Source organism: Bombus pyrosoma, linkage group LG2 (assembly GCF_014825855.1).
Source record: "Bombus pyrosoma isolate SC7728 linkage group LG2, ASM1482585v1, whole genome shotgun sequence".
Lineage (NCBI taxonomy): Eukaryota > Metazoa > Arthropoda > Insecta > Hymenoptera > Apidae > Bombus > Bombus pyrosoma.
The window spans coordinates 6,171,815-6,188,954 of NC_057771.1; the positions used below are offsets into that span (position 1 = coordinate 6,171,815).

General features: G+C 28.5%; 4 protein-coding genes across 9 annotated transcripts; 2 read left to right on the plus strand and 2 right to left on the minus strand.

The window, feature by feature from the left end:
* Nucleotides 1-170: 170 nt before the first annotated feature.
* On the plus strand, nt 171-7,569 carry LOC122576897 (zinc finger MYM-type protein 3). 4 transcript variants are annotated; one of them, XM_043747807.1, is made up of 13 exons: nt 171-297; nt 1,003-1,364; nt 1,425-3,223; nt 3,308-3,661; nt 3,744-4,579; nt 4,647-4,870; nt 4,951-5,186; nt 5,264-5,450; nt 5,520-5,645; nt 5,716-5,837; nt 5,915-6,062; nt 7,033-7,132; nt 7,223-7,569. In XM_043747807.1, exons 2-13 carry the CDS (start codon nt 1,025-1,027, stop codon nt 7,395-7,397), a joined length of 4,647 nt encoding a protein of 1,548 aa, XP_043603742.1. In that variant the 5' UTR covers nt 171-297; nt 1,003-1,024; the 3' UTR covers nt 7,398-7,569. The 4 variants fall into 4 exon arrangements, with proteins under 4 accessions (XP_043603742.1, XP_043603721.1, XP_043603733.1 ...); XM_043747786.1 differs by having other exon boundaries at nt 1,003-3,223; XM_043747798.1 differs by having other exon boundaries at nt 1,003-3,223; nt 7,036-7,132.
* A 175-nt stretch (nt 7,570-7,744) lies between these two features.
* Nucleotides 7,745-9,146, minus strand: LOC122572774 (39S ribosomal protein L19, mitochondrial). Its single transcript, XM_043738213.1, has 4 exons — nt 8,934-9,146; nt 8,332-8,773; nt 7,993-8,268; nt 7,745-7,915 (listed from the first exon to the last, which is right to left on the minus strand). The coding sequence occupies exons 1-4, from the start codon at nt 8,998-9,000 to the stop codon at nt 7,786-7,788; spliced, it is 915 nt and encodes a 304-aa protein (XP_043594148.1). The 5' UTR covers nt 9,001-9,146; the 3' UTR covers nt 7,745-7,785.
* Nucleotides 9,147-9,181: 35 nt separating this feature from the next.
* Nucleotides 9,182-11,072, plus strand: LOC122572765. Of its 2 annotated transcripts, none has more exons than XM_043738200.1 (3): nt 9,182-9,323; nt 9,607-9,704; nt 9,783-11,072. In XM_043738200.1, the coding sequence occupies exon 3, from the start codon at nt 9,933-9,935 to the stop codon at nt 11,040-11,042; it is 1,110 nt and encodes a 369-aa protein (XP_043594135.1). In that variant the 5' UTR covers nt 9,182-9,323; nt 9,607-9,704; nt 9,783-9,932; the 3' UTR covers nt 11,043-11,072. The 2 variants fall into 2 exon arrangements, with proteins under 2 accessions (XP_043594135.1, XP_043594125.1); XM_043738190.1 differs by lacking the exon at nt 9,182-9,323 and adding an exon at nt 9,331-9,502.
* Nucleotides 11,073-11,970: 898 nt separating this feature from the next.
* Nucleotides 11,971-17,051, minus strand: LOC122572758 (oxysterol-binding protein-related protein 9). Of its 2 annotated transcripts, none has more exons than XM_043738176.1 (13): nt 16,763-17,051; nt 16,012-16,227; nt 15,708-15,938; nt 15,518-15,593; nt 15,362-15,451; nt 15,095-15,218; nt 14,919-15,019; nt 13,902-13,931; nt 13,666-13,828; nt 13,312-13,577; nt 12,840-13,234; nt 12,535-12,762; nt 11,971-12,465 (listed from the first exon to the last, which is right to left on the minus strand). In XM_043738176.1, exons 1-13 carry the CDS (start codon nt 16,913-16,915, stop codon nt 12,373-12,375), a joined length of 2,166 nt encoding a protein of 721 aa, XP_043594111.1. In that variant the 5' UTR covers nt 16,916-17,051; the 3' UTR covers nt 11,971-12,372. The 2 variants fall into 2 exon arrangements, with proteins under 2 accessions (XP_043594111.1, XP_043594100.1); XM_043738165.1 differs by having other exon boundaries at nt 14,919-15,022.
* Nucleotides 17,052-17,140: the final 89 nt, after the last annotated feature.

Genomic DNA, 17,140 nt, shown 5'->3' on the forward strand with positions numbered 1-17,140 from the left:
TTAACAAAATGTAACGTTATTATTGTAAATGTACGTTATAACGATATTTAATTCTAAGTTTACTTTAAAATATTTTCTTACGATATTCGAAAGAAATGAGAATCAAAACAATATGATAACGCAATTCTGAGAACGAAGCTTTATTTAGTTTGATCGAAATAAAATTACAATCATATGTTGGTAGTGTACACTATACACGGATTACCGCCACGGTTGTTGTGGTTCGACAATGAATACGGATTTATATTTTTAACTAAAAATTGAGACGATAGTGCTATTTAGCATTGAGATAAAAAGGTGAAACTTATTTTTTAATATTTAAAAATCTGAAAGTGCTACATGTTTTTAAATAGAATGTCACGATTTCAATCAATATAAGATTTTGAATTGTACACAATATTTTAGTTTGAAGTATCAAATTGGAATCGTTATTTGCTCCTTTATTCGGAAAATGTTATAATTAATTGTTATGAAACATAAATATGATTTTTCTTGTCTATTTTTATTTATGTTTTGCCTCTACTGACAGACTTGATACAATCTCAAATGTAAAATACAACATGGCGAAGTAAAGCTACTTTTTAGAATAACCTCAATTTTTCATAACCACAATTGTTTATGTTTGCAAAAAGAAATGCAATATCAATTATTTTTTAAAACTGTTTCATTGTCTCTTCTTGTTATGAGGTACTTCCTTTTTCAGTGTAATTACTTTATTGTATCTACTAATTTATGCTTGTAATATTTCCACTATTTATATTTGTTTATATAATTTGAAACGAACTTATTTATGTATTTATGTTAAATGAATAAGACACTTAATACATAATAATTTCTCATTTATAGTTATTTTTCTTTCCCTTTCTCTATAATCTTTTTTTTTTTATTATTATCTTAGAACTAGTTTTTGAGGACCTAAATATATTTCTGTTTTTCTTTCCATGACATAATTTTATATATAATTTGTTATAATGTAAGTAATAAAATTATTACTTTGTATAGCTAATCATATAAATAAATACACATGGATTCTGATATTGATATGGAATTATCAACTGATCAAACTCAAAAGGATTCAGATACAGAAAATGAAACAAAAACTAAAGATATGAATGAATCTAATAAAAGAACAGATATTACTGCAAATGAAGAACAGAGATCGGTAATCTCAAAAGAAGATGAAAATATTGTTGATGAAAATGAAGGTAATAATAAGATTAAAAAAAAAAAAATAAATATAGTAGATGAAATAGAAAAAAATTTATCTGATGAAAATTCAAAAAGTATTCAATTATCAACCACTATATCATGTCAAGAGAATTTATTAACTACTAAGTCATGTCAACAAAATGTTTCTGGAGAAGGTAACTTAATAGTAAAGGAATTATCTCTACAAGAAAGTAATACAAGTACTGTGGTTACAGACTGTAATGACACGCATTCATTGACTTTGCATGAAAGTACTACAAAAAATGTTTCACAGGAAAAAGGTTCAATAGAATTAATGATATCCAATACTATTGACAAAGATGACATAGATAAATTATCAGATAACGTCAATGTAGTAGAATGTACAAAATCTAAAAAATGTTTAGGAAATATATCAGAAGAAGTGGAAAATGTCAATATAGATGGTTCGTGTGACTTGCACTTAGCAGAAAAGGAAATTGTTGAAAATGTTTTAGAAGATTCTCAAATAAACAAACAATTTTCAGTTAGTGAAAAAAATAATTCAGATAATAAAAAGACTGACCCGATGGAGACATCAGAGAGTAATGATAGAAATGTGACAGAAAAAAACATTATAGAACCAGAAAATACTGAATTTGTGCAGTTTTCTCAAGAGAAACATGGAGATGCACAAATTGAAAGTCAATCTATGGATGCTGAAGATCCTTTTGGTGGAGATAGTCTTGCAACAGAAAATATTGAATCTATGGATACTGACGACCTTACTGAAACTAATATAGGATTTTCTAAATTGTGCAGCCAAACTGGTAATTTACCAGCTATTGTAAATAATGAGGAAAGCAGTTTTAGTAATAATAAAAATAAAAAGAATGACAATAATGGAACAAATAAAGATAGTTCCATTGATATTTTACATTCTCCAAATGTTACATTGGACTTACAAGATACTAGTAAAAATGGTAATGAAAATTCAGTTCAATCAGAATGCAATGAAGATCTACATATAAGTTCCACTGAAAAGTGTGATAATCAAACAAAGAAATCTGTCAATGAAATAACACCAATGGATACCGAAGAAGAACAATCTAATGTTTTACCAGGACAAGATGATGAGTTATGTATTATCCCAGATAGTATGAAAGTCATAATTCCTGAGCAAACAGAAAAATCAAACTCTAGTAATAAAGAATCAATACATAATAAAGATAATCATAAACAAAATGAAATTAAGCAAACATGTGAAAACTCCGGACCTAATAATGATGAAAACAAAGACTTACATCAAGGCCCGAAGGAACAAAATATCACAAATGAATCCATTGTAACGCGTGCAAAAAATATCAGGACAGAAACAGATTCAATTAATAAAATCACAGATATTACTACAGATGTTATTAACATTGATGAAGAGTCAAAAAATTCCGAAATTGAAGAAATCACAACTAAAGAAATTTGTAAACAATGTAACGAAGAAAAATCGTGTAAAATTAAAGTAAAAATTGGTTTTGATACTTATAATGTATGTTCGAAAACCTGTAAAGCATTATTCAAAGTTGCTAATAATAAAGCGATGGATATACCAAGTGACGGGGTTAATTCTAAGAGAGAGAAACGTTGTGCAAACTGTTTGCTAATTGTTGAACCTAATGATGAACGTAATCTTTCTTGGGAAACAATGGAGTTCTGTAATGAGGAGTGTCTAGGCAAATTTCAAACAAAATATGGAAGTTATTGCAGAAATTGCAATGGTTCAGTACAAGCAGTAAGTTTAGGAAAATATTGTGTACGATTTGGTTATGATGTTAGACAATTTTGTTGTTCCACATGTTTGGAAGAATTCAAAAAGGGCCTAAAAGTATGCAGTTATTGTCAAAAAGATATAAGCTCTAGTGCAGAAGGTTTTCTTGCACCAGTTGGTGATAAAGGACAATTTAAGGATTTTTGTACTCAAGATTGTATGGAAAAATATTCAAAAATGAGCTCTGTTGAACCTCCAAACATAGAAAAAAAGTGTTGCAGCGTTTGCCAAGAAGTAAGTAGTCATTTTTTTGTATTTATATTTTCAGGATGAAATCGATAGAAACTTTCTAAATTAAAGCTTTATTCTTTCCAACAGGAAAAAATTGTTCATTGCGAGGTTCAAATAGACAGATCTGATCCAGTAGCTATATGTAGTGAACCATGTTTTGCTGCATTCAAATTTGTGAAAAAGGTTGATCCTGACCAGTGTTCTACCTGCAAAAAATTTTTTGAGCTACCTAACAAAAAATGTTCTGTTGTGTTTTATGAGAATGAAGCTCATACGTTTTGTTCTAAAACTTGTTTAAATGTATTTATTATTACCAATAGGAAAATTGTTCCTTGTAATTGGTGTAAAGTAAAAAAATATAATTTTGACATGATTAAAAAGGAACTAAAAACATGTCAAGTAATGATGATGTGCAGTTTAAATTGTTTAACATTATATCAGGTATAAAATGGTCACATATTTTTTTTTACTTCAAATAGTACCACATGTAAGACTGATGTTACTTAATTTTAATTGTATATAGGTTTCTATCAACGCAGTTTCAGCAAAACGAATAAACTGTGACTTTTGTAAAGAATTTTCGCAAGCACAATATCATTTAACAATGTCAGATGCAACAATACGAAATTTCTGCTCTTATCATTGTGTAATGAATTTTCAAGCACAGTATACTAAATCTCCGATTACGATACCGACTGGCGATGATCCTGTACCTACTGGCATGCCCAAAAGAACGTTACCTCAAAGAAACACAAATTCTAATAATCAAAAAGTTAATGATATACAAAACAAAAAGAATATGCCTGTAATTTCTTCCGTGACAAGTTTAGCCACAATTGGAAATGGTCAATCCAGTCCAACAACTCAACAAAACAGTGTAAATAACATGTTAGTACCTTCAGTTGCTATCAACCAAAATCAAACACAGCAAGTAATTTATAAACAACATATTATAACAAGACCACCAAGTCCAGTCCAAATTCACAATAAAACAACTCAGTGTAAACCTGTGATGCACACAAAAGGAGTTTCAGTACGTCCACATCCTTGTACAAAAGCTTCACAAACGGATGGGATTCACCAAGCAGTTGTACCGATACCGGTTCCAATTTATGTTCCATTTCCAATGCATATGTATACTATGCCTTTCCCAGTTCCATTACCTTTTCCATTACCAATTCCTGTTCCTATCTTTATACCTACAACAAGAAATAGTGCTAAGGGAATATTTAAAGAAATCAAAAGAATACAGGAAAAAATACCAGCAGATCCTTTTGAAGCTGAACTTCTCATGATGGCAGAAATGGTTGCGACAGAGAAAAAAGCTAATGAGACTGATTCGGATTCTACAGATGATAGGTAACTTTACTATCAGTAGTTGTTATTAAAGTATTTTTTCTGTTTTTCTCCTCTACTGTTTTTACAGAGATGAAGATACTGGCGACCGTGATCATTCACATAGTGGAGTTTTCAGTCCAGAAGGTGTTGATTCCAGTAATACATTTGGTGATGACATGTTACAAATGGCTTTGAAAATGGCAACTGGAGAATTGGATGAGCCAGCTGTTGACTTAGAAGCTGCTTTAACTCCAAATACTATTACTGCTACACAAGCACCAACACAATCTGACACAGCTATAGAAAATGATGGTAATGGGAGTGTGCAATATATATATACAGTAAGTAGATGAAAAAGATAATTAATAATGAAACAATTATTTAATATTCAGTTCAATCGGAACGGCTTATTGTTCCCTCTCGGGGAAGGAAACGAATGGTTCCATATAAACCACGATCTACGCCAAATAAACGAGGAAGGCGCGTATCTGGTACAAATGATATGCCTTTGATGCCACCCCCGGAACCTCAACCTCCACCTCAACCGAGAATAATAGAACCCATAGAAAAACCAGATGCTAATATGGCTCTCAAATATACCTTTGGAGTAAATGCTTGGAGACAATGGGTAATTTAGATATATCGTATTTTCGATTTCAATTTCGATTGAAAATATTTCGAATAAAAATTTTTTTTAAAATATAGGTAGTTACAAAAAATGCTGAATTAGAAAAACAAAGTACACCAATTAGAAAAATGAAATTATTTAAAACAGATCTTTTGCAACTCACAGCTGACGAATTAAATTATTCATTATGCCTTTTTGTGAAAGAAGTTAAAAAACCAAATGGAGCAGAATATGCTCCTGATACAATATATTATCTCTGTTTAGGTAACTAAGTTCATCACCTATATTAATTGAAAGAAGTTTATAATTATTTATAATTATTTTATATTACAGGAATTCAACAGTATTTATTTGAAAATAATAGAATAGACAATATTTTCACAGATTCATATTACGAAAGATTTACTGATTGTTTAAATGAAGTTGCAAAGAAATTTTCTGTTCTTTATAATGATGCACGTAAGTTAACTTTTGCTTTTAATATCTATGTAGAAAATTATACTGTAAATAAAATATCAATTTTTCGTAGAATATATTGTAACAAGAGTTGAAGAAGAACATTTATGGGAATGTAAGCAATTAGGTGCTCATTCTCCTCATGTCCTTTTAAATACTCTAATGTTCTTTAACACTAAACATTTTAATCTTGTAGTACGTATAAATTATTTTGATTTATTATATAAATACTAACATTTGTTTTAAAATACTTAAAATTTAATATCATTTAGACAGTAGAAGAACATATGCAATTATCATTTTCTCACATCATGAAACATTGGAAACGTAATCCAGCTGCACAACTTACTACAGGAGCAGGAAAAGTTCCAGGTTCCAGAAACGTTCTTCTTCGTTTCTATCCACCACAATCGGCATTGGGTGAGTATCAAATAATTTATATATTGAGTCTCTCGGAAAGTTCGTTCCGATTTTTAAGGAAGATTCAAACACAGGACATTTAAATTTCGATATACATTTATTGAATTATATAGGTGCCATTTTGTTCCACAACCTTTCTCCATCTTTCGTGCAACTTGAATATATTCCATCCTCCCAGAACCTTTCAGATTTTTTGGTGAAAAAATTTTCAATATGATTTTTTTATGTTGACCAAAGAGGTAAAGTTTTTGCCATTAAGGGAATTTTTTAATGACCTAAATAGGTGAAAATCTGAGGGTGCAATGTCTGATGAATATGGTGGGTGGGGTAGCACATCCCAATCAAGCTCCAACAGCTTTTGTCGAGTAGTTAGAGATACATGAGGCCGCGTATTGCCTTGATAAAACACGACGCTCTTCTGATTTTCTAGTTCTGAACGTTTTTCTTCAATTGCTGTCTTTAACTCGTCTAATTGCGAGCAACACTTTTCCGAATTTATCGTCTGATTGTTTAGTAGAAGCTCATAATACAAGATTCCCTTCTAGTCCCATTAGACACAGAGCATGACCTTTTCGGATGAAGACTGGCTTTTGAGGTGGCTAAAGGTGATTCATTCCGCTTCCCCGAGATCTTTTCGCTCAACATTGTTGTAAATAATCCATTTTTCATTCCCCGTCATTACTTGCTTCAAAAATGGTGTCTCCTCATTGCGTTTATAAAGCGAGTCGCAAATGGAAATGCGATTCATTAGATTTCTTTCCGTTAAATCGTGAGGAATCCATACATCAAAACGGTTTATATAGCCAAGTTTCACAAATATACACACAGTATGTACACATGTCATTAGTTTTCAATCATTCTAATATATTCAGACATGTCCTAATACTACCTATCGAAAATCGGCACGAACTTTCCGGGCGTCCCATTAGTCAAAAAGTAATAACACTTTAAGGTCTTAACCTTTTTTCAGAAGGTAATTCACGTAAAAAGAAAGTATATGAGCAACAGGAAAATGAAGAAAATCCATTAAGATGTCCAGTCAAATTATATGAGTTTTACTTGTCTAAATGGTACGTCTATTTATTTATTTTCTTATTTCATGAATAAACATTATAAATAAAAAATATAATAGTTATGTTAATTCTATACTGTTATTTTAGTCCAGAAAGTGTTAAGACTCGGAACGATGTATTCTATTTATTGCCAGAAAGAAGTTGTGTACCGGACAGTCCAGTATGGTATTCAACATCTCCATTGGCTAAGGAACATCTCATAAAAATGTTATATCGCATTAAAATGGTTAAAGAAATCAATGTGGCATTATTAACTAGCTAATTTCACGTTTGCATATTTATCTTTAATATCATGAATACCATGATATGCAAAAAAGTAATTGTTCCCTTATACGTCAGATAAGAATGTTCAAAGAATGTGTAGTCATTGAAATTTTTATAATTTCTATTGTATATTTTTCACTTCCTAATAAAACAGAAGAATGTATTATTAACGAAATTTTTTTAGAACTCTCAATATGAAATATATCCAAATGAAGTTGTTATTTCAACAAAAATGGGCAATATGTATGTTTATAAATTATATATGATCTATATTTTTACAAATAATTAGGACCTATGTAAGAAAAATATGTACATTACACCTCTTTTTAATATACAGATAACACATAATTGGGAAACAAATTTTTATTAATAATTTTAAAAAATATTTATGAAGTTGGTTTATTTCTTTGTAACATATGTTTGCGTTTTAATATAATCTTCTGTATTTCTAAGTGACGAAGTTCTGTATGTACATCTGCAAATATCTCATTTTGTTCCTCTTCTGGAATGGTCTCCCTATTGAAACAAAATATATTTGAATACATTTTCTTTAAAATAGTAAACATTATTTTAGTAATAATATTCAATTTTACCTGTATGTTTTCATCAAATCATATTTCTCCCATGGTTTAGCGAGTGCTGCTGCCTTTTTCTGACGTCTTTCATTAACAACTATATCTTTAATTCCTTTTAAATTTTTACGTTCCCATTTCTCTGACCAAGGTAATGGCTTAAGAGGGACTTTAATATCATTTAACGGGACAGATTGTGAAACTGTTGTTTCCATTTCCATATCAAAAGGAAATGTACTATATTCTAATGGTGCATCCCTGAGGTAAAGTAATTCATCGTCTAATCTTCTTTCTAACCTGCAAATAAAAGGAAATTATTTTATTCCAAGTCCTAATTACATTTCATTAATTAGTATTTACCTCAAACAATCAATTTTCTGAATAGCAGGATCATATAAATCATAACGTACTTCCACACCTTCCCCGTTAACAACATTTCTTAAAAGAAATGAACTTCTTAGACCACAGCCCTCTCTTAATATACATATACCAACAAATCTATTTAGTTTTTCAACTGCATGTGGTTCTGAATATGTTACTGCTAATATCGAACCAACATAAAATTCAGGAATATTTAATACTGATCTTCTACTCAACATATCCATACGTTCTAATTTTTCTCTTACACTCTGACGATATAATGGATTAGGATCTGGTAGAAATTCAGGATATATAAATCTGTAATTTGTAAATGATGCAGATTTGGTTGATTCATTATTAGTTTGAGTTTGGGAATCATTATTGTCATCTACTCTATCATCTTTTGGTTGTGCCAAGGTTGAGAGAGCCTTAGGTTCTTTATCTAAAAATGATAATATATAGTAATATTTATATCTATTAACTGAAATATAAATTATTTAGAAATATTTCAAATGTGTGTTATTCGTTAATTATTAGTACAGTACATTTTTCATGATATGTAAAGCAATATACACATATAAAAATACGATAACAGAAAATACCTAATAATTTTATAAAAGTTAATTTTTTCCATGTTTTTTGACACAATAATCTTGAGGAAATACTCATACTTGTTGATACTAATCTTAATTTTTTGTCACTTTTAATTTACACCGTTCACACGAACTGTGTGAGGTTATATTTTGGTTAATATTTTTTCCAATAGGTAACACTACGGTCGTAAAATAAACTAAGATGGTTAAGAGGATTAATTTCTGAACGTTTGTGATTGTGTCTTCCAAATTAGACTCTCAGCTTCCTTTCTACATTATTTTTAACCTACGAGATGCGTGTATAAGGACTTATAGATTCTATTCAACAAATCGAATAATATGTATTTTCATACATGAGATAAGATCCAATTTACAATAAGCAATATTTGGAAAGACAAGGTACGTATACAGTGATTGAGTATACAGTGAGTCAAAAAGCACGTGGTATACTAGACAAAAAAGTTACAATTACATTATGAATTGTAATTGTTTATTTATTCTCGTGGAATATTTAAAAATATTAAAATTTAAAATAATTATACCCAGACTGAAACCATAATAGACATGAAATTTTTTTGGTAAATTCTATTTATTTTGTAATAAATTTTGATACTTTTATTTATTATAATATTCCATTTAATTTTATGATATTTCACTAATTTATAAAAATCTATTCTTTTAGGTGTATTAATAAGCTACAGAATTAAATTTAGTATATATTAAGACATTGGGTTCAGAAGATTTATTTATCTTGTGTATCAAATGGGAACCATTTTGAAGGTAAACCTATTAGAATTTTGTTACATGTCTTAGATAAATTGTACAATAGAACAAATCAAGTTTAAAATCTATTTTTAGGTTTAACAAAATATAATTAAAATATATAAAAAGAGAATTCATATACATAGAGTCATATATATTGGATTGAATTTGAACCAGTGCAAAGAAGAAATTATTCACATTTTTATCTAATTGAAAGACTACAATTTAATTTTTTAAATTTTCAATATGATAGAATCTATAACATTAGAAGTACGACCTAGACTTCAAATATGCAATGTTTTTATTCATTTAAATAAAAAAGTAAATTCAACAGGAGTTGCAATAAAGCTTTCAAAAGAAAGTATAAAAATAACTATAAAAAATAATACAATAATATTTTTAACAAAATCTGTAAAGTTAATGCCAGATTCATTATCAACATTAGATATTAGAAACAATTGGATTTGTTTCCGTGTACAAACAATATCTGATCCTGCATTTGGACCTTTTAAAACGCAAATAATTACCAATCCAGTATTCAATGTTAATTCTTTGAAAGATTCTTTTAAAACTACTGAGTTATTTAATACCGGTAAATGTCATATAATGTGTGCTTCTTGCAAAAACATTCTTTCTAAAGACATGTGTATTAAAAGGATTTTACCTCTACCAGATATGAATTATGATTCAAGCGAATGGTTTTGTTGTAAACATAATCATAGTAATACTAGGTATAATTTGGTTCCATCAGAGTCTGATATTTTCTATGGGTCACTTTCCTTCATCATTCGCGCAAGTTTATTTAATCACAACTTAAAAATAGATGAAAATATTGCGATTTGTAACAGATGTTTACAATATTTAGGAAAAATTATTACAGATAATACACTTAAATTATGGAATTGTGCTGTGGATTACAATTTATTAAGTAACTCACAAACTAAGACTGCAACAGACCCCTTTAATGATTTTTTACTTGCTATTAAAACTTCAATGACTGGTATGTTTGGTGAAGAAATAATTTTGCAATGCTTTGTAGGAAAAGAAATTCACTCTCTCATTTTAAAACCGATGGATTGGCACTTAAATTTAATGATTGAACCTAAGGAAATGTCAGATGATAATATTGTAACTTTGCAAAGAGTATCAGTTGTCAAAGTATTATATAAATATGAAACAAGCAAAAATATTATTGATTCTGTAAATAAATCGTATTGTGAAGTTAGTTTTTCAGTAATAAGAGCAGGTTTGGAACATTTAATAACATCAACAAAACGATTTCCACAGCTTCATAGAACTACAACTGATTGTTATATCGGACATATATGCCTAGAAAATTTTACAGACAATACTTAATAATAAAAAATAGCTTTTGTGTTTTTTAAATATAACAAATTTTGAATTTTTTATAAATAATTTTTCATGAATAAATGATGTTTCTTAATAAATGATTTCTAATTTACTTTTAAACCTTTTAATGAAATTAAAAATTTCATAATTTTGATTTATATTAAGAGTGTGCGTTATTTTGATGCATGAATAAAGTTTTATTTTATCAAAAATTTACATATATTTATTCATATATTACATGTTATATTGAATAGGAATATTTTACAATGCGCTATCTATGGTTAATAAAATTTGAATGATTATAAATCACGATTTTACTTAATATAAATATCTAAGCACTGTAACATAACTAAATGAAATTAATCTCACGGAGATACTCTAATACTCTGTGGTTAATTTAAAAACAATTAAAACATGTGGAAAATCTTATACATAACAAGCTATGAGGGAGATTTATATATATTTACATTATGTATGATTAATGCTCTGTGTGTGTGTGTGCGTGCGCGCGCGCGCGCGCGCGTGTGTGTGTGTGTGTGTGTTTCATAGAAATTAAGAACAAACAGTTATGTACATAAATATAATGTACATCATATATATGCATATTATTTTTACAATCATGAGTACAGTTGTCCGTTTTTTAAATTTATTAATTAAATCATTTTGGATACTATCTGGAAGTAATTATTTAAAAATATCCAAAGTTCAATAACATACATAATTATTACGGAATGAAAAAAATTCGTGTAATTAAATTTCATTAATGTTTCATTAATGCTATATTATGGAAACAGCTAAAACATATTAGAGAAGCATGCTTTATGCATTAGGTCTATTACTACATAATTAATATTTAATTTTTATTTGTATTGTGTTATGCTAAAACTGTATTGCAATTCTTCTTAATAGAAACGATAAATCATCATCAGAAATATTGTTTTTATAGCTGTATATATTTTTTTAACAGTACATAAGCTTGTATGACGATGTCAACATATAATATATAGCACAATACTATGTAAACTTGTTTCCTTTAAAGCAGTAACTATATCTGTGATAATATATTATAAAAAATAATTTGCCTGCTATCAAAATACATATGTACCTTTCAATGAAATCTTAATATTGTATAGTATTTAAATATTTGCTATTGTACTTAATCAGGTTTATATAAAAAAAAAAAAATGTTAAGGAAGGAATTTATAATACCTTTCAGTTTTGTTCTTCTGCATAGCACAGAGTCATTAGATTTAAAATTAGTAAACATATTATTAATCATATGTGTTAGGCCTTAAATTTATAGTACTGTGCAATATCTAAAACTGCAGCAAATTATTTATGTTGTAGCACTTTGATTGGAACAAGAATGTGATCTGTCTGCAAGTGGTTTTACATAGACCCAACTACCATCTTTAGTTTCTTTGAACAACTATTAGAAGATAAGACTTTATATAATCATTTGAAATAAAAAGTACGTAATTTTGAAAGAAAAATGTACCTTAGTTTGCCAATTAATATTGTTTTCTTTTCTATTACGTGCTTCATCTCGTTGTTTTTGTTCGATCGCACATTTAGCAGCTGTTGCCTTTTCCATGTCGTTAATCCTTAATCCAACAGTTACATCCCGCCAAACTTTTCGTGATTCGTGTTCTTCTTGTTCACACACTGGCTTCACTAATTTTCTTTGAGTGTAAAGTTCTTTAACGTCCGCAAAAATTTCAGTTCTCTATAAAAATTGAATTTATAAATGAAAAAAGAATGAAATGAAAAATCGGTATCTTTTATAACATCTTGTGTACATACTCCATCAGCCCACTTTGCTTCCATGGCACCACTCCATTCTCCGTTTATAACAACAAATGGTTTCTTATCTCCTGGTTGTGTAATTTGACATGTAATTCGATTACGCTTACCGCCATAAAAAGGTTTTGTCAAAAATTCTACAGCAGCATGGTAACCAGTTTGCGTACAATGGATAGTTGCAGTCCCCCCTAACTCTATCCATGGTACAGTGAGAATAGATCTACCATAACCATTTGGGAAAGTCAATACATATTCTTCCCCATGTTGTAATACATTTACCCAACCCTTTCCAACATTATGTACTCCTATACTCAGTCCAAGGAATTTGCTTTTTGTCCATACGTGCGCTCCAAAACTAATCTTTTTTGCATAATGTTCAGCATAAAATGCACTTACTATAATATGAATCATATTTATTTATCTAGAAAAATATTTTTGAAAGATTTTAGTAAATAAACATAAGTAAACTTACTGGGAGGATGATGAGAAACTTGTTCAGCAATAAATGAAAGCTGATTTTCTTTGCACCAAGGTACAGGACCTCCAACAACTAGTTTTGTATCATTAGAACTATCTATAGCATCATTAGGAATATCCCAATGACATCTAAAAATTTCACCTAATATTGGATTATATGGTTTCTTAGCTACCCCTGATTTACGACCTGCATGGAAACTGCATAAATACCAACGAACTACTTGAACCATTCTATCTTTAGGAGTAGACATATCCGCTATGCTAAAATATGAAATACTATAGTGTATAAAGAGTTTCAACAAATAATTTTGAAAAATATTACTAACATTATTTATTTCATAGAATATACCTTACAAACTGATTTGGATGAGTAAAATAGTCTGCATACATTTCAAGAAGCGACCTGCGCTCCAAAATGAATGTAGGTAATGCTACTTTTGTTAAATCCATACCAATTTTTACTTGAGATAGAAGATGAGTCACTACGGATCCATGGGATTCCATGGAATCCACTAAAAAGTACCATAAAGATAAGGATTTAATCTTATTTAAATAATTTATATTATTAATATAATAGCTACTAACTTTCTGTTTCACTTTCCTCTTCATAAAGGGCTGTAACATGTAACAAAAGCTTACAACAATAATTTATAAACAATAACGTATAGTAATTTAAAAAATGAGAAAAAAAGTAATTTATTTTTTTAATATAATTCGTTTTAATGTTTCTTCTAAGTCAATAATAGTTGTAATATGTATACCAATTTAAAACTTTAAACTCAAAAAATACAACCTATAAGAACAGAAATTTTCACATAAATATAAAAAGATTTCTTTTGTTATGTATACATTTTACTATAATTTAAAAACTTACTATTTGAAGCTGCACCCAGCATATTGTGTTTTTAGAAAATGTCAGTTAAAATTCATTCCTAAATACGATCATTATATGATATTGACTATACGCAATATAAACGTCTTTTTCTGAGAAACAAAATTTTCCAAGAGGGGAAAACTATTCGAAGTTGATTAAATTCATTTTTCTGTAATTGTGTCATACTAAGAAATATTCACACTTGATTTTAACTATAAATTTGATAATGCTCAACTACAAGGTTCGGATGACACGACAATTCACGTGTATAATAATTGTAGTTGTGGGTTAAGTCGACTGATATCGAACCTGTATTATCGATAACGAGTGCAATTTATTATGGATTTTTAATGTTTATGTAATTTCTTTCTTATTTAAAATTTGAATGTGCTTCATGCTGCGTTTTATTTGTTACTCTGAATTTGTAATATAGATATATTTGTTATAAATAATTAATGATAATCATAACATATTTTAATGTTTTTATCATTCTTTCAATTTGATTAAATATTTATATATTGACTTTATTTGAATTTCTTTCTTAATTTTGAACATATACACACTAAAATTATATATAAATATATGTATAATAAAAGACTGAAAACAAATAAAATACAGTTATCATATCCTAAGAAAAAAGAAATGTATACAAAAAGTTGATCGTATATTTGTTAAACAATATATGATACATATCAACTTTTAAGCACTTAACATAGATTAATACTTACCATCGTAATCAACAGAGCCATCACCTTTTGTAGGTGGCAACGGATTTTGCTTCCGATTTTCGTTCGATACATCCGCATGTGAACGTTCACTATCTCGTCTTCTACTGAATTACAAAATATATCACATATTTCTTAAATTTTATATTAAAGATTCACGAACCCTGATAAATACTTACATACTGATATGATTTTGCATTGCAGAAGGAGGTGATATTTCGTCTGCTGCATCATAATAATCTTCGTCTTCATCCGAAGATGAATAAGAGAATTGGGGTACAGGGAGATCCCTATCCACAACAGCTTTACAAGTAAAAATCAATGAAAATATGTATTTTAATCCATTTGTCTACTTGATTGATAGTTTTATTTTTAGGAATACTATAACTTAATAATTTGACATTTATTTTTAATTTAGTGCACATAAATAAGAAAAAATAAATTACCATTTGGCAATGTAGGTACCCTTAGTTCTACACACTCAGAACCTAATTCAATGCCAGTCTGTACAGTTGCTTCTGGTTCTCTAACAGCAACTAAAATTTATTATATTGCATGTCTTTCATTATAGGTGTATTTTATACTCACATTTAAATACATACCATGAGATAATGAAGGCGAAACATGTATTGAATCAGTGGGTCCCCTATATACTCCATTTACAGGTATTGCTGTATTCTAAAAGTATAGAATTCTTACTACACAGAAACTATACCTAATTCTATTAAATTTATAAAATCTAATTATAAAGATTTATTAATATGGTGTCTTATATTTATAATGAATATTTACCTTTGCAATTTGTAATTGAACAATTGTATGTTTAACTGAATTGAGCATTGCATTGGCTTGAGTTAAAATTGCCGTATATTTTTGTTGCTTTTCTTCATCTTCTGTAGCAACAGATCTCTGTTTTGTTTCAATTAATTTTATTTGATCAATCAACAATTGAAGGTAAGCATCTGCTTCAGCTACTTTGCGATCAAAGTCTTGCTTCGGAGGAGATTTTTTAGGATCCCATCTCTAGAGTAATTTAAATTTTACTTAAGCATTAAACTAAATGTAGTTTTTGTTCTTAATATCTAAGTAACCATACAGCATGTGAATGACGTAATATAGTGTCTTCTAAAGCACGAATCCAACGTTCTCGTTCCTCTGCATTTCTTGTTTGAAAATGAAATGTTTTTGGATCATCTTTGTATGATGATGTAGTAATTGTAAATGTGCTATCGTCCTCATCATCAATACCTATAATAGCACCTCTTAAACGTACACATCCTCTACGTGCTCCTCTCATCATTTTTTCTTTACTCTGCAATATAATTAAGGTACAACATAACAATTTATCATATTCAAAATATAATATTTATAGCAATTGTAAAGAAAATATCATTAATATTTGCAATTTAAATATATATTTGTTTAAAAATTAGATATCAGAAAAAGCAATAATAAAATTTTCATGTAATATCAATTAACTATTGATAATTAAATTATAATTGATATAACATGATAAAATTTACATATCCATAATAATCCTTTTTGAAAATGATTTAGCTTTACCACATAAAATTGGTAAGTACTTTTGAAATTAAATGTAATTTTGTAACTAGATATTTAGGGATCAGCTGACTATGACAGATGTGCAAGATATTTAAAGAGATATAAATAATGTTTTAAAGCAACTAATAAATAAATTCAAAGATTACTAATCCATACAGAAATTTATATTAAATTATAATTTTGAATTAAACATTGCATAAATGTTTAAAAAGAAAATGGGGTGTAACCTATTAATGAACAAGAGAACAGTAAATGTAATAATTGCAATGTTTAAAAATTCTTACCGTATAATACGATAGAAGACCAGCATTATCATCTAAAACAAACCAACGATATTGCCATCCATTAACAACATTTGTCCATTTACTAAGTGAACCTTCCATCGTCGACATTGTTATTTGTTGCTCGTTGTTATTTATGAGTGTATGTGTATGCATAAGCCAAGCATATAATTGTGTGTGTGTGTGTGTATATATATATATTATATATATATATATATATTACATTTGCCTATATGTGTTCTGTATGAACGCATAGAGTGGTAACTCGATAAGAAAACTAACATAAGACGAATTTCCAAATATCTTCGTCATATTTAAAGCAATTTACATGGTATCTAAAAAATATAATTTCTAAACTCACTGTGAATTTACAAAATTGAA

What these genes read in the sequence shown, in the direction of transcription:
- LOC122572758 (XM_043738165.1), bottom strand. Translation starts at nt 16,915, where the DNA reads ATGCATACACATACACTCATAAATAACAACGAGCAACAAATAACAATG. An exon ending in TTCAATTACAAATTGCAAAG is followed by an intron (nt 15,594 to 15,707) that starts GTAAATATTCAT and finishes CTATACTTTTAG; the next exon opens with AATACAGCAATACCTGTAAA. An exon ending in TGGCTCTGTTGATTACGATG is followed by an intron (nt 13,932 to 14,918) that starts GTAAGTATTAAT and finishes TACATGTTACAG; the next exon opens with CCCTTTATGAAGAGGAAAGT.
- LOC122572765 (XM_043738200.1), top strand. Translation starts at nt 9,933, where the DNA reads ATGATAGAATCTATAACATTAGAAGTACGACCTAGACTTCAAATATGC.
- LOC122576897 (XM_043747786.1), top strand. Translation starts at nt 1,025, where the DNA reads ATGGATTCTGATATTGATATGGAATTATCAACTGATCAAACTCAAAAG. An exon ending in ATTGTTTAACATTATATCAG is followed by an intron (nt 3,662 to 3,743) that starts GTATAAAATGGT and finishes AATTGTATATAG; the next exon opens with GTTTCTATCAACGCAGTTTC. An exon ending in TAAATGCTTGGAGACAATGG is followed by an intron (nt 5,187 to 5,263) that starts GTAATTTAGATA and finishes TTTAAAATATAG; the next exon opens with GTAGTTACAAAAAATGCTGA.
- LOC122572774 (XM_043738213.1), bottom strand. Translation starts at nt 9,000, where the DNA reads ATGAGTATTTCCTCAAGATTATTGTGTCAAAAAACATGGAAAAAATTA. An exon ending in AACTTTTATAAAATTATTAG is followed by an intron (nt 8,774 to 8,933) that starts GTATTTTCTGTT and finishes TATCATTTTTAG; the next exon opens with ATAAAGAACCTAAGGCTCTC. An exon ending in GATTTGATGAAAACATACAG is followed by an intron (nt 7,916 to 7,992) that starts GTAAAATTGAAT and finishes TTGTTTCAATAG; the next exon opens with GGAGACCATTCCAGAAGAGG.